The sequence below is a fragment of the Salvelinus alpinus genome, chromosome 24 (genome assembly GCF_045679555.1).
Source record: "Salvelinus alpinus chromosome 24, SLU_Salpinus.1, whole genome shotgun sequence".
Lineage (NCBI taxonomy): Eukaryota > Metazoa > Chordata > Actinopteri > Salmoniformes > Salmonidae > Salvelinus > Salvelinus alpinus.
The window spans coordinates 17,868,653-17,893,310 of record NC_092109.1 but is presented as its reverse complement, the minus strand read 5'-3'; the positions used below and the strand labels follow the sequence as shown (position 1 = coordinate 17,893,310).

Genomic DNA, 24,658 nt, shown 5'->3' with positions numbered 1-24,658 from the left:
AAATGTATTTGGCTAAGGTGTATGTAAACTTACGACTTCAACTGTACATGCAGATACAGCATCATTCAAAGACTGGAATGTGATACTCCTGGTACTGGATATGACTGAAAAATAAGCTCAAAGTTCATACCTGAACTGCACCTTTATTTTCCAAGGTAGAGTAAATGATCAGTGCATATATTAAATGTACAGGCTACAATGTGCAGATCTCATGCATGGTAATAACTACATGTATATGCGACTTGCATCCTTGGCACAAAGTTATATTATTGTCACGCCCTGACCTTAGTATTCTTTGTTTTCTTTATTATTGTTGGTTAGGTCAGGGTGTGACAAGGGTGACATATGTTTTTTGTCCTGTCTAGGGTTTTTGTATGTCTATGGTTGCCTAGATTGGTTCTCAATTAGAGGCAGCTGTTTATCGTTGTCTCTGATTGAGAACCATATTTAGGCAGCCATATTCCTTGAGTATTTCGTGGGTGATTGTCTATGGTTAGTTGCCTGTGTCAGCACTATTATTATATAGCTTCACGTTCGTTTTGTTGTTTTTGTATAGTTCGTTCAGTGTTCTTTCTTCATTAAAGAAGATGTATTCAAATCACGCTGCGCTTTGGTCTCATCACTATAACGAACGTGACAATTATATTCTACTCAATCCATAGATGTAAATGTCATTCAGACATGTCATTCAGACTTTTCTGGCTATGAAAGCTGAGGATCATTGCTAGGTTCTGAACTAATACGTATGCCAAACGTTTGCGTCCATGCACAGATCGGCTAGATAGCTAGCTACACATCCATAGGCATACAGGCATTTTTATTCTCCACTGCACAATAAGCAAGAACATAGCAAGCTACGTTATTTCATCTATCTGCATTGCATGGCAAATATCAGCAAGGCAAGCTTACAAAATTGTACATTCAATTTGCAGTAAATGCTTTAGCTAGCTAGATTCTTTAACGTAAACTCACCCCATTCCGTACAAATGTGCGCAACCGCAACATTCAAAACGAGGCTACAAAGAAAACTAATGGGACTGTAGCGACTGTGTTGACTTCAAAATCGGGGGTGTGAACTAGGTTTCTATTCAAGCGTTGATCGACATGGTAATGGCTCTATAGTATTGGAGAAAAGTTGAAAAAACGGACCCTCCGTTACATCTAGACGTGTCATGTCGTAACGTACAGCACGCATAAAGCAACTATTTCTGTCTTACAATCTCTCTCCACCAGGTGTAGCACTTCTCTCATCCTTTAAAAACAAGAAATGGACAGTGACGGGGGTAACGGGGGATACCTAGTCATTTTTTGCGTCTTCATTGCATGCGATCATCATTCTCAAAGCCGCTGTTTACTTCTAAGATCACTTTAGCACCGCCCTAAAAACCCGATTCAAATTCGACACAAACCTTCAAATAGGTATGTAATGACACATTATATAAACTCTTTATAGTGTTTTATTTACATTTTAGAGGCGATAAGGTGATAAATTGGACAGCAATTTTCCCACACAATATCTCTCCTTCTCACCATCACGCATTAGTTTCGCTTCCCCACCCACCATTTTTAAAAAGACCCGACTGCTTGAATTATGCAGAAACGGGCAGCGTTTAAGTCATGTCATTTATTCTGTTGGAAAGGGGAGAAATTGTGCTTTACAATGGTATTGACATTACAGTTTATCTGGAAGTATTACATTTTGGGGCGCTAAAATAAGGGCAATTGTACGGACCAAGGCGATGTACGAGTTTACGTTACATCCACTGTCACAAGACGAAAGCCTGGTTTGCTGGTTGTTTCAGGATTCCCTAAAACAACACCCATAAAGCTAGCCAGCAAGTCAGCTAGCTTGCTAAATCACGATTTTCGTAAATTTAACTTCATGAGAAAAGAATATGCATAATTGTTTGTCTCTACATTAACATTAACGTTAACATATTCCTGTCAACTGTACATTTTTCGTATGATTCGTTATGACGTTATAATCACTTACATTTGCTTCCATCCTAGTATTTTTGTCAGCCATCTTTGCTGAAAAAAAGTCTCCAGCCTTGGGTCGCATAGGGTCAAATTCGTCATGGGAACCACTCGATATGATTGGTCATCGCCCAGCGGTTGCCGCTGGTGATTTGCATAAAGTTGGGAAAAGTGTATATTTTTCACCGCACCACCCACAGGTCCCCGCTTCTCATTGCTTTCCTTCCATTGAAATGAATGGGAAGCAGTGTTTCACCGCACCACCCACAGGTCCCCGCTTCTCATTGCTTTCCTTCCATTGAAATGAATGGGAAGCAGTGTTTCACCGCACGGCATCCTGTGCTAGTGTATCATGCCCATTTGACGGAGATTCTGGAGCGGTCCCTGAGACAGGGTTTTCCACCATCTACAAAACACCAAATGATGGAATTTCTCATTGAAGAATGGTGTCCCTCCAATAGAGTTCCAGAACCTATGTTAATGCGCATTGAAGCTGTTCTGGTGGCCCAGCACCCTATTTGTAACGATGTATGCTGAGAGTCAGGAAGCAAGTTCAGGGAGTGAATACAGTTAATAAATAAATAAATGAACAAAACAAGAACCACAAACAGCGCACCAACATGAAACAGCAACAATGACGACTGGGGAAGAAACCAAAGGGAGTGACATATAAAGGGCAGGTAATCAAGGAGGTGATGGAGTCCAGGTGAGTGTTATTATGCACGAGACGATGGTGACAGGTGTGCGCCCCAACGAGCAGCCTGGTGACCTAGAGGCCGGAGAGGGAACACACGTGACACTATTAAGACACTGTGTTCGTGTTTCCTTTATTTTGGTGGTTACATGTAGTTGCAAGTTGTTGTAAATAAAATAATATTGGATAAAAAAAGATTTGTTTTTGTTAATTTCATTTAAACACCACATTTTGCCAAAATATATTTGATTTCATAAAAACACATAAGCAAATAGTCATAAAAGGACATAAAAAAATACATACAAGTACAAAATAACCTGCAAAGAAGTTAACTTCAAGCTAGATTATTAACAAATTAAGTTGAACAAAGCTGCAATTCAAACGGGACAAAAATCAGCTCCTTCAGAACATCAGTCTTTACAGTTAAATTGTGCTGTATGGTATAATGGAGAGGGAGAGAGTGATAGAATACAGGAAGAGGAAAGCTACAGTAGGACCTGGTTATGTGGACTCTTCACACAGGCCTTCGTTGAGAATCTCAAACTCCATCTTTCTACACTTGATGGCAGCCATGAAACACAGATTCACACTCCTCTTGCTCTGGGTCTTCAGCAGCTTCACACAGAACATGTGTTCTCCCTCCTTAGGACAGTCCCGGGGAACTTTACACAGACATTGTTTGGACTCTGATTGCACAAAGACAAAAGGGAAAGAGCACAGGTATATGAAATGATTTAGCTATGTTGAAACCCTATGGACACATCCATCCTTGAAACATAATTAATTGTTTTGCATGTAAACTAGTTAACTTTTTGAGGTTATTTCAGCTGAAGTGGTCAAGTGCCATCTAAATCTGAGAGGGAATCTGTGGTCAGTCAGTCATACCGGTGCAGCTCTCCCACTCGTAGCAGGTGTCAGAGTCGCAGGGCTCCTGGACTGAGCTCTTGGCAGCCATGCTGATCCTGAACTTGGCCCAGTCCAGGCTGACCACATCCTCGTCACACGGGCCCACATTCATGAAGAAGAGCTGGTCACCATGGCAACGGCCCGAGTGGAAACCACAGTAAGACATCATCACACCACTGCCAACTTCAGCATTGAAGATGCAGAACTCAGGTTTGTATGGGCTGCAATACACACACATAGGTGGAGCACACACAGATGTGGAAGTCATTAGTCAGTCCATGAAGAGGACACATCTAGATGAACAGACTGATTCGGGAACCAAATTATTATGGTGGCCTTCAGATGCATGTGATTAGCTAACGTTAAAAGGCAATTAATAGTCCATTAATATTGAATTGTTCATGACTTGATTATGTAGGTAAAAGTGCTCACAGGCATGTCTCACGTGCCACGCAGATACATTTGGATCCAACGTGCCTCTCTCCTCTCCCACATTGATTGTCAGGAACAAATGGCTTATCTGGACAGACACATTGACAGGACAAACATCCAATTACGTAATTGAATTATATTGTCAATCATGTGATCTCCACTTGATAGTCAAAAAACTCTATGAGGACTTTAAAAGGATGCCAACTTTCCATCAACATCCCTCTAATGTTTCTTCAAAGTCCCTTTGAGACAGACTACCTATTTTGCAGTGCAGGTCTTTAGGAAGTGGAGGCTCCCAGGTTAGACTCTTGGCACAGGTGTAGAAGCCCTGTTCTGACGGAACCATGCCTCTCTCCGTGCAGTCAAGTCCCACGGAGTGGTCCACCTTGTACTCCTTCTTGGAGGGGTACAGAGTCATACCCTCAGGCACGGCAGGCGGGGAGCACACCTTCCCTAAGATGGAGGACAAATACTCAACAAGAATGGTTTGACATGAAAAAAAATTAAAAATGATGCTATTGTATTGGCAAAACATGGATTCCAAAGTCTGTCCATACAAAAGAGGTTTGGTATGGACGGAGTGTTATGCCTTCTGTCCGCATTCTATGCAGGGATTGTTCCTAAGAGGACAGACTTACTGATGCACATCCCTGTGGGCGGGGTCCAGGTCCCATCAGGGCGACAGTTGATGAACTGGTAACCTTCGATTTCAAACCCTGTGAAGCACAGGAACTCCTCCATGTCGCCAAACTCATAGTAACGCTTATCTTTCTGACATTGAGAAGACAGAGAGAGAGACCAAACCTTCCATCATAAAGCCCTAACCTGCAGAGAGATGAACCTAGAGAAGAGGCCCCTCAGCCAGCTGGTTCTGGGGCTCTGTTAAAAAGTCCATTAGACCCAACCAAATCATGAGGGAAAGAATTAATTCCAAAAACTGAAAACATTGGAATGCCATCTGTCCCTAAACAGAGAGTACACAGTGGCAGAATATCTGACATTAGGAACACCTTTCTAATATTGAGTTGCACTCTGCCTTTTTTCCCTCAAAACAGCCTCAATTCGTCAGGGCATGGATTCTACAAGTTGTCCATGTTGACCCAAAACTAAGAAAAGCTATTTGCACATTTTTACAACACTGTAGTTAACAATATAACATGTCAAACGTTTCTTTGAAAATTTTTGTGTGTGTAATGTTTACTGTTAATTTATGATTGTTTATTTCACTTTCTTTGGCAATGTAATTGTTTACCATGCCAATAAAGCCCCTGGGAGAGAGAGACTAAATAGAGAAGAAGAAGAAGATGGTAATAAGGGTATAAACAAGTAAAGGTCACTAAGACTGTGACATCACTGAGAGCTGGCCCAGAGCATTTGGAAATATCACTCTTTCAGAGATCTTTAGTGAGCTCTGTCAGCTTTGTTAGCAGCTAGCGTCGTTAGCTTGTGTCTACCCTGAGGTGACTGTTGGCAGGACGCTTGGGTCTTGGACAGCCCTCCACGCCGGGAGGCAAGCCCTCCGCCCGCCCCTCTGTGGCAAAGTCCTCATCATTAACACATACATTTTGCCTGCGGAGAAAAGACAGACCAACAGAAAATCAGAAACGCACTCAGGTATATAAATCAACAGTACGTTTTTATCTAGAAGACCAACACTCTTCCTGATCGATTCTATTTTACTGGAGTGGTATGTACAGGTAACTGCCAAAATAAAGGAAACACTAACATAAAGTGTATTGATGAACACTGGAACCACACCTGCTTTCAATATACACTGGGTATACCAAACATTAGGAACACCTTTCTAATATTGAGTTGCACCCTGCCTTTTTTCCCTCAAAACAGCCTCAATTCGTCGGGGCATGGATTCTACAAGTTGCCGAATGCATTCCACGGGGATGCTGGTCCATGTTGACTCCAATGCTTCCCACAGGTGTCAAGTTGGCTGGATGTCCTTTGGGTGGTTAATAATTTTGATACACACGGGAAACTGTTGAGCGTGAAATACCCAGCAGCGTTGCAGTTCTTGACACAAGCGCCTAGAACCTACTACCAAATCAAACAACTAGACTTTACCGTGAAATGCTTACTTACAAACCCTTAGCTAACAGTGCAGTTCAAGAAGAAAATATTTACCAAGTAGACTAAAATAAAAAGTAAGAATAAAAGTAACACAATAAGAATAACGAGGCTATATACAGGGGGCACTGGTACCGAGTCAGAGTGCAGGGGTAGAGGCTAGTTGAGGTTATTTGTACATGTAGGTGGGGGCGAAGTGACTATGCATAGGTAACAAACAAACAGTGAGTGTACAAAAGGGAGGGGGGTGGGGGGGTCAATGTAAATTGTCCGGTGGCGATTTTATGAATTGTTCGGCAGTCTTATGACTTGGGGGTAAAAGCTGTTGAGGAGCCTTTTGGTCCTAGACTTGGTGCTCCAGTATCGCTTGCCGTGCGGTAGCAGAGAAAACAGTCTATAACTTGGGTGACTGGAGTCTCTGACTATTTTATGGGATTTCCTCTGACACCACCTATTATATAGGTCCTGGATGGCAGGAAGCTTGGCCCCAGTGATGTATTGGGCTGTTCGCACTACCCTCTGTAGCTCCTAACGGTCAGATGCCGAGCAGTTGCCATACCAGGCGGTGATGCAACCAGTCAGGATGCTCCCGATGGTGCAGCTGTAGAACCTTTTGAGAATCTGGGCACCCATGCCAAATCTTTTCAGTCTCCTGATGGGGAAAAGGTTTTGTTGTGCCCTCTTCACGACTGTCTTGGTATGTTTGGACCATGATAGTTCATTGGTGATGTGGACACCAAGGAACTTGAAACTCTTGACCCGCTCCACTACAGCCCCGTTGATGTTAATGGAGGCCTGTTCGGCCCGCCTTTTCCTGTAGTCCACAATCAGCTCCTTTGTCTTGCTCACATTGAGGGAGAGGTCGTTGTCCTGGCACAATACTGCCAGTTCTCTGACCTCCTCCCTATAGGCCGTCTCGTCGTTGTCGGTGATCAGGCCTACCACTGTTGTGTCGTCAGAAAACTTAATGATGGTGTTGGAGTCGTGTTTGGCCACGCAGTCGTAGGTGAACAGGGAATACAGGAGGGGACTAAGTACACACCCCTGAGGAGCCCCAGTGTTAAGGATCAGCGTGGCAGATGTGTTGTTGCATACTCTTACCACCTAGGGGTGGCCCGTCAGAAAGAACAGATACAAGGTGCAGAGGGAGGTGTTTAGTCCCAGAGTCCTTAGCTTAGTGATGAGCTTCGTGGGCACTATGGTGTTGAACGCTGAGCTGTAGTCAATGAACAGCATTCTCACATAGGTGTTCCTTTTGTCCCAGTGAGAAAGGGCAGTGTGGAGTACGATTGAGGTTGCATCATCTGTGGATCTGTTGGGGCGGTATGCGAATTGGAGTGGGTCTAGGGTGTCCGGGAGGATGCTGTTGATGTGCGCCATGACCAGCCTTTCGAAGCACTTCATGGCTGCCACGGGGCGGTATTCATTTAGGAAGGTTACCTTCGCTTCCTCGGGCACAGGGACTTTGGTGGTCTGCTTGAAACATGTAGGCATTACAGACTCCGTCAGGGAGAGATTAAAATGTCAGTGAAGACAGCTGACAGTTGGTCCGCGCATGCTTTGAGTACATGTCCTGGTAATCCGTCTGGCCCAGCGCCTTTGTGAATGTTGACCTGTTTAAAGGTTTGATTCACATCGGCTACCAAGAGTGTTCATATCGGCTACCAAGAGCGTTATCACACCGTCATCCAGCTCTCGTGCATGCTTCAGTGTTGCTTGCCTCTAAGCGAGCATAAAAGGGATTTGGCTCGTCTGGTGGTTCGCGTCACTGGGCAGCTCGCGTCCATACCCCGTTCAAAGGAACTTAAATATTTTGTCTTGAGCATTCTCCCTCTGAATGGCACAAATACACAATCCATATCTCAATTGTCTCAAGGCTTAAACATGTCAGTCTCTCTTACTCTTGGAAGATGGAGATGAAGCATCCCTCCTCCTGTCTGACCGGTCCCTGGCAGGGTTTGCCCCCCCTCAGGGGAGCGGGGTTGTTGCACTCTCTGGTACGATGTCTCTTCAGGGATGCATCACAGGCACTCCATGTCCCCCAGCAGCTCCAGTAACCATCTACTGCCTCTGAGGAAACCACACAGCAAACCACACTCAGACCTGCCTGGTGTTTACAGACCAGAAGCCAAACCACATTCAGCACTGTTTGGTGTGTACTAATCACCAGGAGTCAAACCACATTCAGCAGTGTCTGGTGTCAGTCAAACATACTGAGCACTGTCAAATGACTGTGCAATACACAACAGGGACTATACATAATCCTCATCCTGTATAAAAATGTGTATATCAATTAGTGAGTGGGTGCTGCTGTGTACCTGAGGTGTAGTCTTGCGCCCGTTGCTCACAGTTGGGCCCGTAGGTACCCGTCTGGCAGATGCACTGACAGTCTGTGCCAGAGAGGATGGCACGGGCATTGTTAGGGCAGGGGGCACACTTGCAGGAGTCAAAGTCCTCCAGGTACTCCACCAGAGCTCTGGTCAGATGCCTTCTTTTTGTGGCAGCACATGGGATCCCCTTGACCAGATTGATGATGGGCAACAGCTGGAGACAGATAGGAAGGAGACCAATTTCTCACAGGAAGTGACATGTTTTATGTCTTAGGAAAGAGCTGTCATAAACAGAAAGTATCTCAAAAAGATGGTATGGATTCACTATATCACAGCCAAACATACACAATCAGTGAATTAACTGGATTCATTGTTTCCATCCTATTTCATTATATTCCATGGAGGGAGTTCTGACCTCATAATCCACAACAGCAGGGTTGTCTATGAGTGATTTGGCCCAGTTCTTATAAGTGGTGCTGTCAGGGGCAGCCCCTTTATTCTCCCAGGCCAGGGCTGCAGCCTCTCCGGTCCTGCCTCCACGCACCATGGAGAAAGACTTTTCTGACGACTGCACGAAAGAGCCTGACCAACACAGAAGTAACAGTAAATGGTGAAAAGCCAGTTCTCAACAAAACTATTGAGATAGATACTTAATGAAACCGAACAAGTGAAAAGTCAAGACGACTAGAGCAAGGTGGTCTATCTTGAATGTTAAATTTGTATGTAACGGTAATTAGAAAAACCAACCTTCATGTTTTTGAGTCATTGTATTGTCGGAGCATCTTACAACATTTGAACTTCGCGAGTATATTATTATATTCATGCTCGACTCAGACTTTAGGCATCCTTTGGTATGCTCTTCTGTTAAACCTGTGACAATGAAACACAAAAAAATTAACAATTTATGAAATCAGAGAGAACAATGCACTGGCAGTGGGTATTGTGCCTCCTTTTGACTACAAGGTTGTGCTCTCGTACCACTGTTCTTAAGCTCCAGTCTGCTGTATTGGTAAAGCAGATCATAGTGTCCCCCTAAGGTCCCGGAGGCAAAGTAGTGGGTCCCAAAGTGCTTGAAGATCTCCCTGTAGAGGGCGTAGTTGTACTCCAGAGGCAGGCTGGTCAGAAACTGTAAGAAGGGCTCTGTCAGGTACAGGTCTGAATCCTTCACCCTGAATCTGGATACAGGTAACACCTGGTGCACTCGGAAGAACTGGGAGTCCTGCAGAATAGGGTGAGATTACATAATCATAACGTCAGTGTTACTTTCCCAGCTTTGAAACGCAGTGATTGTATGCCTGCCTCACAGTAAATGCCAGTCATACTGCTTGGATAGAGGGTATGGTAATGTTATCTTAGATCTGTGATTAAGGGAAACCTCTACTTCAAGGTCTACCACTACGTTGCAATACTGTGATCAGGGTGTTTATTTGTGTGTGTGTGTGATTGCATGCATGTAAGTGATTGTGAATATGTGAGAGTGCATATACTGTAGATGCAGCTTGCCGTCTTCTTTGAAGCTGAAATAGCCTGCTTGAAGTTGCCTGTGTTGGATTGGTGGTGGCTTCTGGAACCAAAGAAGAAGATCGGGACCCAGATGAAACTAGAGTCACCACTGGAGGTACTACTGCTGGTAGAGACTGGTGGGGAGGCCAGGTTGACGGTCTCACTGTAGACTGGCTGTGGTTCCTGTTTAAAGTCATCTGGGATCTCGACCTGTGGAAGCAGAACCACAACTAGATCTGATCCCAGACCAGTCAAACATGGGGAAATAGAATAAGATGAGATCTCTATGCAGTAGTACTGTACCTTGATCTCAAAGCTTTCTACATTGGCTGGGACGCGGTAGTACAGCCTGTAGCTGCTGCCTCTGCTCTTGTTCAAGTTGCAGGTGTCCCCCATGAACATGTTATCCAGTACCGCCCCCCTCATATCCTCTGCCATGGCATCAAACCTGAAACAGGAAAGTAACACAAGCCAGCAGCATTAACCCTGAAGTTACGTTACTTTTCTTAAAATCACAGGATACGTATCAAGAAATTACATGAAGCAGTCCTGCTCTGTATTCACTGACTACTGCTAAACATCTACTATGACATTGACCACTGCTCCAGGCAATGTCTTATGCTGGCCTTTGACCTTTAACCTACCCGTTTCCTATGAGGTCAGCTCCAGGGACCACTCTCTTCTCAACAGGACACACTATTTTGAATTCATCACAGTTCTTCTCATCTGAGTTGTCCCCACAGTCGTTCTGTTTATTGCATGTTAGTTTGGAGCTGATACAGCGACCTGCGACAAGGGGAAATGTACATGAGCAGAGTTTTGTTTAAATGTGCACATGCAGTATTTTGTTTATACTGTATATGTAGTAGGTGAATATGTGACTGTTTACCATTGCCACACTGAAACTCTTTGCAGTTGAGTGTTTCCATCTTGCACTCTGTTGATGGGTAACACGCTCTGTCTTCTGTCAGAACAGCATCACACTCCACGCCTCCAAACTGGGAAGGCCTTAGCAGTGACCGAGTCCTTAACTACAACATCAGAAAACTGGTCAGAGACAGACGGTGGAAGTGTGTGCGTGTATTTCTGTCTGTGTGTCTCTGTGTGTGTATATTCTTTCACTTGCCTGTTTTTTGGCACACGGGGAGCACCCGGACCAGTTGGCCCAATCAGTGAGTTGACAGTGGATGAAGCAGGCCTGGACATTACATGCCCGACTCTCATGCTTCTGACACAGCTGCTCACAACTATTCTTCCAGTAATAGTCATCATATTGGATACTCCTGCAGAGGAGGGAATTGTGAAAACACAGAAAGTCGTATTCTATTGTATTTCAAAAGAGGTTTGTTTAAAACTGAGATGATCATGAAAACACTGAACAAACGCAAAAGCCATTTTGCCACAAATTTGGACGTATGCTTGGGGTCATTGTCCATTTGGAAGACCCATTTGCAACCAAGCTTTAACTTCCTGACTGATGTCTTGAGATGTTGCTTCAATATTTCTACATCATTTTCATTCCTCATGATGCCATCTCTTTTGAGAAGTACACCAGTCCCCCCTGCAGCAAAGCACCCCCACAACATGATGCTGCCACCCCCGTGCTTCACGGTTGGGATGGTGTTCTTCAGCTTGCAAGCCTCCCCCTTTTTCCTCCAAACGTAACAATGGTCATTATGGCCAAACAGTTCTATTTTTGTTTCATCAGACCAGAGGACATTTCTCCAAAAAGTATGATCTTTGTTCCCATGTGCAGTTGCAAACCGTAGTCTGGCTTTTTTATGGCGGTTTTGGAGCAGTGGCTTCTTCCTTGCTGAGCGGCCTCTCAGGTTATGTCGATATAGGACTCGTTTACTGTGGATATTGATACTTTTGTACTTGTTTCCTCCAGCATCTTCACAAGGTCCTTTGCTGTTGTTCTGGGATTGATTAGCAATTTTCGCACCAAAGTATGTTTATCTCTAGGAGACAGAACGTGTCTCCTTCCTGAGCGGTTTGACGGCTGCGAGGTCCCATGGTGTTTATACTTGCGTGCTATTGTTTGTACAGATGAACGTGGTACCTTCAGGCGTTTGTAAATTGCTCCAAAGGATGAACCAGACTTGTGGAGGTCTACAATGTTTTTTCTGAGGTCTTGGCTGATTTATTTTGAGTTTCCCATGATGTCAAGCAAAGAGGCACTGAGTTTGAAGCTAGGCCTTGAAATACATCCACAGGTACACCTCCAATTGACTCAAATTATGTCAATTGGCCTATCAGAAGCTTCTAAAGCCATGACATAATTTTCTGGAATTTTCCAAGCTGTTTAAAGGCACAGTCAACTTAGTGTATGTAAACTTCTGACCCACTGGAAATGTGATACAGTGAATTATAAGTTAAATAATCTGTCTGTAAACAATTGTTGGAAAAATTACTTGCGTCATGCACAAAGTAGATGTCCTAACCGACTTGCCAAAACTATAGCTTGTTAAAACTTCTTATAGCTGAGATCCCGTTAACGGGATCGACTTGACAACAGCCAGTGAAAGTGCAGGGCGCCAAATTCAAACAACAGAAATCTCATAATTAAAATTCCTCAAACATACAACTATTTTACACCATTTTAAAGATGAACTTGTTGTAAATCCAGCCACAGTGTCCGATTTCAAAAAGGCTTTACGACAAAGGCACACCAAACGATTATGTTAGGTCAGTACCTAGTCACAGAAAAACACAGCCATATTTTCAGCCAAAGAGAGGAGTCACAAAAAGCAGAAATAGAGATAAAATTAATCACTAACCTTTGATGATCTTCATCAGATGACACTCATAGGACTTCATGTTACACAATACATGTATGTTTTGTTCGATAAAGTTCATATTATATCCAACAATCTTAGTTTACATTGGCGCATTATGTTCAGTAATGTTTTGCCTCCAAAACATTCGGTGATTTTGCAGAGAGCCACATCAATTTATAGAAATACTCATAATAAACATTGATAAAAGATACAAGTATTATACATGGAACTTTATATAAACCTCTCCTTAATGCAACCGCTGTGTCAGATTTAAAAGAAACTTTACGGAAAAAGCACACCAGGCTATAACCTGAGTACAGCGCTCAAAGCCCAAACAAGCCATAAAGATATCCGCCATGTTGTGGAGTCAACAGATGTCAGAATAGCATTATAAATATTCACTTACCTTTGATCTTCATCAGAATGCACTCCCAGGAATCCCAGTTCCACAATAAATGTTTGTTTTGTTCGATAACGTCCATAATTTATGTCCAAATACCTCCTTTTTGTTTGTGCGTTTAGTTGCAAAATCCAAATTGATGACGCGCAGGTAAGACGAAAAGTCCCAAAATTCCATGACAGTTCGTAGAAACATGTCAAACGATGTATAGAATCAATCTTTAGGATGTTTTTAACATAAATCTTCAATAATGTTTCAACCAGAGAATTCCTTTGTCTTCAGAAATGCGATGGAACGCAGGTCACTCTCACGGGAGCGCGCGTGACCAGCTCATGCCAGACACCTGACTCAAAGAGCTCTCCTTCCCTCATTCTTCACAGTAGAAGCATCAAACAAGGTTCTAAAGACTGTTGACATCTAGTGGAAGCCTTAGGAAGTGCAATATGACCCCAAAGACACTGTATATTGGATAGGCAAACCTACAAACCTCAGATTTCCCACTTCCTCGTTGGATTTTTTCTCAGGTTTTTGCCTGCCATATGAGTTCTGTTATACTCACAGACAGTTTTAGAAACTCCAGAGTGTTTTCTATCCAAATCTACTAATAATATGCATATCTTAGCTTCTTGGACTGAGTAGCAAGCAGTTTACTCTGGGCACCTTATTCATCCAAGCTACTCAATACTGCCCCCAGCCATAAGAAGTTTAACAAAGACATTTGAGGAGTGGTTGAAAAACTAGTTTTAATGACTCCAACCTAAGTGTATGTAAACTTCCGATTTCAACTGTATATATAGACAGGTGTGTTCCTTTCCAAATCATGTCAAAACAATTACATTTACCACAGGTAGATTCCAATCAAGTTGTAGAAACATCTCAAGGTTGATCAATGGAAACAGTATGCAGCTGAGCTCAATTTCGAGTCTCATATGAAATGGTCTGAATAATTCGGTATTCTTTGTTTTTTATTTTTAATACATTTGCAAAAATGTCTAAAAACCTGTTTTTGCTTTGTCATTATAGGGTATTGTGCTTAGATTGATGATGATTTTTTTAGAAGGGGTCTGAATACTTTCCGAATGCACTGTATGTTATCTGGCTATGCACCATGCTATAGGCTTGTTCATTTAGCAGACAAGAAATGCTTATAAGTGCCTTTGCCATTATTTTACATTATATGATTTTATAGTAGCAATAATTTAAATGAATTTAGCTGAATAAAATAGAAAGAATATTTTTTTCCATTCCCGGAACGAGAGTGCCCATATGAACGCTATGCTGAGCGTGAAAGTGATAATTTGAAACAGGTTCTATCTATATGCTATATTTAAAGTTATTTGGCAACTTAAGTTGTGAATGTTGCAAACCATAGAATGCCTTATAAATGAAGATATATGGGCTGCATCATGACTAGGCTATCGATGATTTGAGAAAGTCTAAGAAAAAAAACCAGCTTGTACTTTATTCCTTGCTGCACACGTTGTTCTCTCCTCAAGTGATCATATTTTCACCCATCAGACTATTCTCAATTTAAATGTAATCTTATCTTTACTAATATGTACAATTTGTTTAGATTTAGAATGGCCCATTAGCAAATGTACTGGAAAAGGGGCAAGAGAAAAAAGACATGTCATCCTTTTGCAATGGAGGCCACTTTCCCGCAGGGTTCGTTTCACTCATGTCCGGCATGTTGGTAGGCTACTCCAGGTATTTTACAGATGTGAGGTGATATTCCGCCCAAATTCTGTATGCCATGGTCTCTCCAACCCTGTTCCTGCAGCTACCCACTGCTTAATTTGGGAAACTACATGAAAATTGTTCGTGAACATCGATAGTAACATGTTTTCACAGCAAAACATATTTCATTAAAACGGTTGACAGCCCCTCTCTCTGCTTTCTGGAGAAAAGAATGAAGGAGAGAGGGGAGGATCTGGAAATACATGGTGGTGAGATATTCTGTAGCTAAAGGCAATGTGTCAGCCTATTAATCATGAAAATATATTTTAAAAGCCCTATTACTAGGCTATTTAAAATCAAATACAAAAGTATTATAATTGTAGGCTAACTCTGAATTTGTTATTAGATGGGACTTGCTAAACTGTAAATTTTCATCATACTCTGATTTTTTATAAATATTATTATTATTGTTGTTATTTAACACGCTACTCCTCTTAAACCGTTTAACCCTTGTGTTGTCTTAAGGGTCAAAAATGACCTGCCACTGTGTTTAACAGCAGAGAAAACCCCCTAAATTATCTTTCTTCAACTTGAAATTTGATTACTTTTCTTAGAATGACCCCAACATTAGAAAAAGTGAAACATCGCCTTTGTTCATATTTCCATGAAAGCTGTACACCACCAGGGTACAAAGATTGTATTTTTGACCCGGCAGTTATAAATTTACACACCACAACAACCACAAAGACACACTACTGATTGAACTCAGCCAGCAGCTCCTGAAGAGGAAGATCACCATGGTTGGCACAGTAGAAAGAACAAGCCTGAGCTCCCCCCTGCACTCCTCGCAACAAGGGAGAGAGAGACCTTCTCATCAAATTTTGCCTTCCCCCCACCGCCACTCTAGTGTCTTACCTCCCAAAGAGGAACAAGAATGTGGTCCTCCTGAGCACACTGCACAAAATGGCTGAGATCAGTGATCGTGAGGACAGGAAGCCAGCCATCATCCTGGACTATAACCACAACAAAAGAGGCGTGGACAACCTGGACAAGGTGATTGGAACTTACAGCTGCAGGAGGATGACTGCCAGCTGGTGGTCATCTTCCATAACATCATTGATGTGTCCTCATACAATGCCTTCGTGATATGGAACAAAATCAACCCTACCTGGATGCCTGATAAGCGTAACAAGAGGAGGGTGTTCCTGGAGCAGCTGGGAAAGGCACTTGTAACACCACACATTCAAAGAAGGGAGCGCCTCCCCCACACAGCAGCCTCTGCAGCGCTTGTGAAAGCTGTTCAGGGGGCTGAATCTTGTCCTGATCCACCTGAGGTTGCAGCTGGGGCAAGCAAGAGGAGGAGATGCCAATTCTTCCCCCCAAAGAAGGACTGTATAACAAATACTATGTGCTGAACATGTGAGAAATACATCTGCAAAGTCCATGCACACACACTTGCATACTCTCCTAGATGTGCTAATTAGAGCTGATTGATTTATGGATCGCTTGTCCTCTGAAGAATGTCTAGTGGTGAACTGGAGCGTGGTAGAATGGATACTCTGTCCTTCCTCTCCTAGCCCACGTTTAGTGGGTGGAGAGGGTATCACTTCTTTAGTGAATAAGAGTTCAAAGTTCATACCAAGTTGCCATACTTTTAAGCTCATGCTATATTCTGGCTGGTATAGTCGAAATTCATCCTTTCGGCATGTGGATCGTCATCTTCACGTTGAAATTTGATGCTAATTTCATTAGGTTCTTGTCGTTCAACCAGAGCTCACGCTGAGGTTGGCTTAGTTCTGTAGGTGATCTTTGTCCTTTCAACGTGGGGACCGCAAGTCCGCACGTCCTTGGAACAGGAAGTTGAATTTTCGTCAACGGGTTTACATAGTGGTGAAAGAAGGGCGTGTTTCATAGTTTACAACCCATGTCTGTTCACTTGGGCGGGGCCTCTGAGTGAGCAGAGTTTCTCTATGACACACCGTTCTCTCATTTAAGAAGCTAAAATTACATTTCTTCTTTTCACAAATAGTTTCATATGTAAACATTTAAATTGCACAACAATTCCATGTGAATCTGATAACTAGAATGTGTAGATTTTCCAAGATACAGTTAATGTCGTCCTATCATCAGTAATCATGTCTCAGACGTCAACTGATCTGACATCCTATTCATTAAGTACCAACGCATATTTTCAACTGGTTGGATTAGCGAAATATGGTTCCGTTTCCCACCTTTTGATGTTCCCAGAATCTCTATGTTACAAAGGCTTTACAAGAGTCAACTCTATAGTAGAGAGAGTAGAGAGAGCGAGAAAAGGGGAAAGGTATTTATGGGGTCATAAACCTCCCCCATCAAGCCAACGTCATGACAGTGTGCATACATATGCATATACTGTAATACCCACCAACTATAATTGTAACTCTTGAACCATTCAAGCAAGAGACACCAAACTAACTTTCACATGTTCAGGCTGCCCATTCATCTCAACCAACCAATCAATCAATCAATATTTTAGTCGACTTACTTTTTCAACTATTGGGCTCCCGAGTGACACAGTGGTCTAAGGCACTACATCTCAGCGCTAGAGGCGTCATTATTGACCCTGGTTCGATCCTGGGCTATAACACAACCGGCCGTGATCGGGAGTCCCATAGGGCGGCACACAATTGGCCCAGCATCGTCCGGATTAGGGGAGGGGTTGGCCGCGGTAGGCCGTCATTGTAAAATATTAGTTTGTTCTTAACTGACTTGGCTAGTAAAATAAAGGTTAAATAAAAAATAAAAACAGTCACCACCATTACTCTTGCAGACACTATCACTCTATACCATTTCAAAACCATACATACTTTAAAATAAGCTAGCAAGCACACCACATTTTCTTCAGGAAATGTACTTTTCACTGTTAGTCTAAATAGTTTATTTATTAGATATAACTACAACTAGCTATCAGTAGGTCTACATACAAACCTATTGTACACAGTTCTTCAACTACCACAAAAATACTTTTAAAAAGCTGTAATCACTAGATGCACCATCATATTTCTCACCCCAAATAGCCTAAAACTTTCTAATCATTACATCGTCATTCAACTGTTGTTAGGTTAGATTACTCGTTGTTAGGTTAGATTACTCGTTGGATATTACTGCACTGTTGGAACTAGAAGCACAAGCATTTCGCTACACTCACATTAACATCTGCTAACCATGTGTATGTGACAAATAAAATTGGATTTGATTTGAACTAAAATTAAACTTAAGTTACACTGAACGTTTTACAAAAGTAAATCATGCATGTCTCCTGATTCAGAGTTGCTTTGCTAAGAGTCTTGTGCACATAATCCTGCCTAGTATTCCCATCTTCTGACAGAATATCGCATTGTCATACAGATGTAGGATCTTAATTTGATTATTCTTTTGTTGCAGAGAATTTTCCTGCACAGCAGAAAAAGCAAACTTGTATTGTAACCAAGGTTTAAAAAGGATTCTAAAGTTTGTAATTTCCACTTAAAATGTAATTATTTGCCTCAATGAAAAATGTATCAACCCCTACAAAAAATGTCAATTAATTACAAACCACATAATAATTCACATTTCCTGTTGCTGCACAATTATTTTCCTGCTGTATAGCAAACTGGCTCAAATTAAGATCCTACATCTGTATGCTCGCATCCGCTACAAGACCATGGTGCTTGCCTACGGAGCTGTGAGGGGAACGGCACCTCCGTACCTTCAGGCTCTGATCAGGCCCTACACCCAAACAAGGGCACTGCGTTCATCCACCTCTGGCCTGCTCGCCTCCCTACCTCTGAGGAAGTACAGTTCCCGCTCAGCCCAGTCAAAACTGTTCGCTGCTCTGGCACCCCAATGGTGGAACAAACTCCCTCACGACGCCAGGTCAGCGGAGTCAATCACCACCTTCCGGAGACACCTGAAACCCCACCTCTTTAAGGAATACCTAGGATAGGATAAAGTAATCCTTCTAACCCCCCCCCCCCCCCTTAAAAGAGTTAGATGCACTATTGTAAAGTGGTTGTTCCACTGGATATCATAAGGTGAATGCACCAATTTGTAAGTCGCTCTGGATAAGAGCGTCTGCTAAATGACTTAAATGTAATGTAAAATGTATGTCTTCTTTCAGTGTTCAAACGCATCAACTGTAGTTTATACATTTTTGTGATCTAAATTCCCAATAATCCAAAGTAATAAGGTTTATATAGTAGTATATCAAAGTAATCAGACCAATTATTTTACAAAATGTTACTTTGACTATACAGTATGCAACTACTTTACTTTAAATAGTACAGTAAAACATTTCAGCTTCTTTCACTACCATAAAAATACTTGGACAGAGATAAAGCAAGCCCCACAACTTTACTTCATGTAAAGTTACCATTTAGTTCTGTGCTATCTCTCTGCTCATACTAAGTTGTGTATTTTACCTGCGGCGCTCCTGGGTCCCGTAGTTGCAGGTTCTGGTGCAGGTGGACCATGAGCTCCAGGCGTAGTGGTCACAGAAGCAGCCCAGGCTGACCGTAACTGAACCCAGGACATGCAGCAGTACCAGGAGACTGTTGGTACGGTCCATGGAGAAGGATGGTCCAGGAACAGCTCACACTCTGGTCAGGACACTTCTGAAAGAACTGGATGGAGAAAGATAAGGAGGTGGATGAGGAAATAGATAGTTGAGCAGGATTTACATCCAGGCACACTCAATGAAATCCATGCACTTCATCCCACATGATACCAGAGGTGGGACCAAGTCACTATTATTCGAGTCACAAGCAAGTCTCAAGTCACAAGGTCAGTCTCAAGTCGAGTCCCAAGTAGAACGGGTCGAGTCTCGAGTCAAGTGCAAGTTGTGCATTCTAACAGCAAGTTAGAATGCACAAGTCACAAGTTTTTTCAAATCAGGTAAAAATTATCTATACATGCAATGACTTGTTCAACTACAAATCGTTGTCTATTTATTGAGGCTACCAGACAACCCTTTTCATTATTTTGTCTACAAAATGTAATTGATGATGTAATTGTAAAATAGGGTCCTTGTAGCAGTCGTAAGGGCGTGACATCAGCAGAAGGCAAGGCAGGTTGACGTGCTCAGAGTGTACATTTATTTACAGGTCTTGGTGATCCAATGGTGAAAGCTTCATATCATACAAAATATACAAGTAGATTGACCAAATATACATGGGCCCAAAAGAAATAGCCTCTGTATCAGGCTTAACCTGTCCTATGTGGGTTGAATGCTGTAAGAACAGAATAAACAATTAATAAAAGTCCCATGATAGTAGTGACTACCCATTACGGCTTATCACATGTTAATCATCATTTATTCACATTATTTTGTTTTCATAAAATATTTGTTTAGTTTGATGACTTCATTATTTCTTTCCAAGTCATCCTCTCATAGAGCTGCTGCCTATGCTGTCTGACAAAAATCACTATTTTAGTAGTTCTTCAAAGTAAATAAGGCATACTTTTATGACTGCTGAATACCAACTATCAATCGCTTATATCATGTATTTTCAGGTAGTGATAACTAACAAAGCAATTGCTTTCTATCCCTCTTGATTGCAAGTTCTCTCTTCTATCCGTCTCCATGTCTGTTCCACACAGACCGGACAAGTAAACTGGCACGCAGTGGATTATGTTCATTATTGTTAATTGCCACGTTTTCTGCGCTAAACTATGTACAATATTGGCCTGTTGTAAAATAAAACTGCCTATTGCATTGCACAGTTTGGGGCTTGATCTGATTTATCTCTACAGAACCTGTGCATCCAGCTCACAGAAAAAAAACGAACAATATGGAATTCAAATAATTTGGTCAATTCGTTCTTTAAAAAATGAAAATAACAGAAATGTTGGTTAATTGCTCAGCACTAGTCCAAGTCATATGACTCGAGTCCGCATCTGCATGATACTATAATAGAATTTAGGCATCAAGGGTTAAATTCCTCCTCACATATAGTCCATAGTTTTGCAAAACTACGCGGTCTAGATACTGTCCCCTTCCAGATAACAAACAGATTGTCAATACAATTCAAACAAATTCTGACTCACCACAGTGTTGACTCCTCGGCCACTAGATCCTGAGCTCTGCAAGAGTGTGTGTGCATGTGAGTATGTTTATGTTCAATAGCTTGAGGGGAACTACTTCATATAGCCCCCTAAATGATCTCCCAAGGGAATCGGACTGTGAAAACGATTGGTTATTTGACTTGCCTACCTCTTAAACAGGAAACCCCCTTCCTGTAACAGCCACAAACCCAGCCTAGAATATACACCAAAAAGACTGAAGGCTAAGCAATGACAACACAAAGTTCAAAGTTCTGAATCTCAAGTCTTCCAAACCCTCCTTTCGCAACCCTCCATCCTGTCCTGTTACTGGAAAAAGTGTCTGGAAATGTCAGATTCCGGTAATGTTCACCAGCTGTAAGTCCTCTCTACAACTCCTTGTAACCCTTTCCTGCTGTCAATGACTTCAAGCGCCCTCTTTGGCCTCATGGGTGGAATGTTATTAAAAGCTCTTAAGGGTCACATTTTTTGTTGACAAAAATCTGGTGTTTCTATGTCAAACAGTTTTGATATATTTCAGTGTTCTGTGATGTATATAAAGTGTAATATTGGAATGCAACCTCAAAATTGAATACATTTTAACTCTATATATTTTTAAGCCCATAACCATGTGTGTACTTTTGTTTCAATGTAGATTTGTTTAAGACTACCAACAATCACTTTGTGTGAGACTGATTTAGCCCACTGCAGCAAAAGGTTAACTCTCCCCCTATTGACACCCCACCCTTTAACATAGTCCTAGAAAGAGTGTCGAAAGAGAGAGGTCATGAATCACACACTGCATTCCTGTAACCCTGATAAAACTGAAAAGGGTTTCATGCTGTGATGAAGTTTATAGCTCTGTAAGTATCCACTATTTCTCTCCATCATTGCCCACATGAAAAAATATGACACTTTACTATAGAATACTACAGTACTGTAGAATATACTGTAGAATACTAAAATACACACTGTAGTATCCCTTGATAATGTGTAGTACGTACTATAGCATTTTGTAGTATACTGTAGAATACTATAGTAAATACTACAGTATTATCCACACAAAAAACACTGAAGTAAATACTACAGTAATGTCAGCAAAAACACGACAGTCTGCAAATACACAAGCTTTTTTAACTATAGTAAATACTACAGTATTTAATTTGCATATACCTGCCCATTTCCGTCCACCATATCCCAATTTGTGCCACCCATAAGTGAGAAATCTACGTGCCAAGTATAGACCATACTGTATACTGTGTTCCCTACAGGTTATAGAAAGAGCAGAAGCTCTGAACTATCCATTTAGACCCCAGTCCTACCTACCTAAAGGTTATCGAAAATGAGCTCTTTTTGTATTTCTCCAGTAGGTTTAATCAAGGAGAAAGCCTCCACTTCTATGTCAAATATATAAAAACTAAATTACTATAGTAAATACTATAGAAATGTCTGCAAAAATACTACAGTAAATACTACAGTATACTACAGTCTGCAAAAACACTACAGTAAATACTACAGTATACTAAAGTACGCAAAAACACTACAGTAAATGGATCTTTCTATAAACTAGGGTAAGGGTGAGCATTTATTGTAGTGGATAACTGTTTGGAACTGTTACAAAGTCATTAATGAATCATTTGCAATTTGTGTCATGTGAATATATTAACATACAAAAGGGGAACATAGATAGAGTTGAAATCTGAGTTTTAGACCTCCACAAGTCTGGTTCATCCTTTGGAGCAATTTCCAAACGCCTGAAGGTACCACGTTCATCTGTACAAACAATAGTACGCAAGTATAAACACCATGGGACCACGCAGCCGTCATACCGCTCAGGAAGGAGATGCATTCTGTCTCCTAGAGATTAACGTACTTTGGTGCAAAAACTGTAAATCAATCCCAGAACAAAAGCAAAGGACCCTGTGAAGATGCTGGAGGGATCAGGTAGAAAAGTATCTATATCCACAGTAAAACGAGTCCTATATCGACATAACCTGAAAGGCCGCTCAGCAAGGAAGAAGCCACTGCTCCAAAACCGTCATAAAAATGCCAGACTACGGTTTGCACATGTGGACAAAGATTGTACTTTTTGGAGAAATGTCCTCTTGTCTGATGAAACAAAAATAGAACTGTTTGGCCATAATGACCATCGTTATTGTTTGGAGGAAAAAAGGGGAGGCTTCCAAGCCGAAGAACACCATCCCAACCGTGAAGGACAGGGTTGGCAGCATCATGATGTGGGGGTGCTTTGCTGGAGGAATGGGCCAAAATTCACCCAACTTATTGTGGGAAGCTTGTGGAAGGCTACCCGAAACGTTTGACCCAAGTTAAACAATTTAAAGGCAATGCTACCAAATACTAATTGAGTGTATGTAAACATCTGACCCATTGGGAATGTGATGAAAGAAATAAAAGCTAAAATAAATAATTCTCTCTACTATTATTCTGACATTTCACATTCTTAAAATAAAGTGGTGATCCTAACTGACCTAAGACAGGGAATCTTTACTACGATTAAATGTCAGGAATATTGTAAAACTGAGTTTTAATGTATTTGGCTAAGGTGTATGTAAACTTTCGACTTCAACAGTACATTCAATATAATTTATGCTTTGAATCCAAACCTATGTTTAAATCCTTTCTCATGCTTGGAGTCTTCACAGATTTGGCAAAAACTGTCACGAATATCACCGAAGGTGGCTCCCCTTCCTGTTCGGGTGGCGCTCGGCGGTCGTCGTCTCCGGTCTACTAGCTTCCACCGATCCCTTTTTCCTTTTCGTTTGTTTTTGTATAATTGGTTTAACCTGTTCCTTGTTTGGTTTTTGGGGTGGGTACTATTTAAGTTTGTTTAGCCCGCTTGGGTTTGTGCGGCCTTGTTGTTATTTGTACGTAGGAGGTGTATTATTTCTTTTGGGTTTTCGCTGTCCGATGTCCGGTTTTTGTAACAGTGGTCTTTGGGTTGTGTTTGCGTCTGTGTTTTGGCTTCACCCATTTTTGTACCTGTTCCTGTTATCTGTGGACATTAAAGCGTTTTTTCACGTTAACTTCTGCTCTCTGCGCCTGACTCCACACCCATCATTCTCCTGACATTACAAAAACATGTGACATAAAACACTACCTGTCTTTCCTTACATTTATGATACTGTTGTTTGTTGTTATATCATATACTAAGCATTTAACAAATGAATTACACATTGAACTTGATCCTATGAAATTTCTGGATATTGCTGTCAGATTCTTTTTTTGTCCGGAGATCTCGGAAGTGTACTTGTAACCTCGTAACATTTTGTATTTCCCTATGTTACGGTGTGAAAACAGTTTTTTGGGCACACATATCCAAAATAATGCACTGCATGTGATTGCAAAATCCAATGCTTCTAACATAAAGAGGCGCTTTAACATGATTAATAAAACAAAAATCAATACCGTCTTTAATTAAAGGGGTTCTTCAATAATTACTGCATAATAGTTGTTTGATGCGCGTTTGATGCCTAGCTGTTCAGCTACATGGGGACATTTTCTCTCAACATCAGCCGATTCACTAAAGGATAAAGAGCTTGTGTGATACCGCACACAATTTAACAACAGCCAAAGTGTGGGAATGAATGTTGATCTCGAAGATTGACAGAACATTTTGGAGTCGATGTTGTTACGGTGGTCAAGATAATTAGCCTACATCATGTTAAGTCAAGAATCCTGAGGTAAGATTACGGTTCGTGTACATTTTGATCGAATGTTTTCCGAGTTAAAACGGAGCAATCGGGAACGTGAAAACGACCTGTTTATTCCTTGTTGAATAGAAATCTTGTTGAATAGAAAATGA

General features: G+C 41.7%; 1 protein-coding gene across 1 annotated transcript; it reads right to left on the bottom strand.

Moving 5' to 3' along the window:
* Positions 1 to 2,785: 2,785 nt before the first annotated feature.
* LOC139551771 (complement component C6-like) lies at positions 2,786 to 20,975 on the bottom strand. The gene is made up of 18 exons (XM_071363106.1): positions 20,842 to 20,975; positions 19,218 to 19,418; positions 11,048 to 11,204; positions 10,811 to 10,952; positions 10,566 to 10,707; positions 10,225 to 10,369; positions 9,922 to 10,131; positions 9,397 to 9,637; positions 9,166 to 9,288; positions 8,834 to 9,000; positions 8,407 to 8,632; positions 7,990 to 8,158; positions 5,464 to 5,578; positions 4,648 to 4,780; positions 4,268 to 4,462; positions 4,010 to 4,097; positions 3,557 to 3,798; positions 2,786 to 3,357 (listed from the first exon to the last, which is right to left on the bottom strand). The coding sequence occupies exons 2-18, from the start codon at positions 19,361 to 19,363 to the stop codon at positions 3,173 to 3,175; spliced, it is 2,826 nt and encodes a 941-aa protein (XP_071219207.1). The 5' UTR covers positions 19,364 to 19,418; positions 20,842 to 20,975; the 3' UTR covers positions 2,786 to 3,172.
* Between the last annotated feature and the right edge of the window lie 3,683 nt (positions 20,976 to 24,658).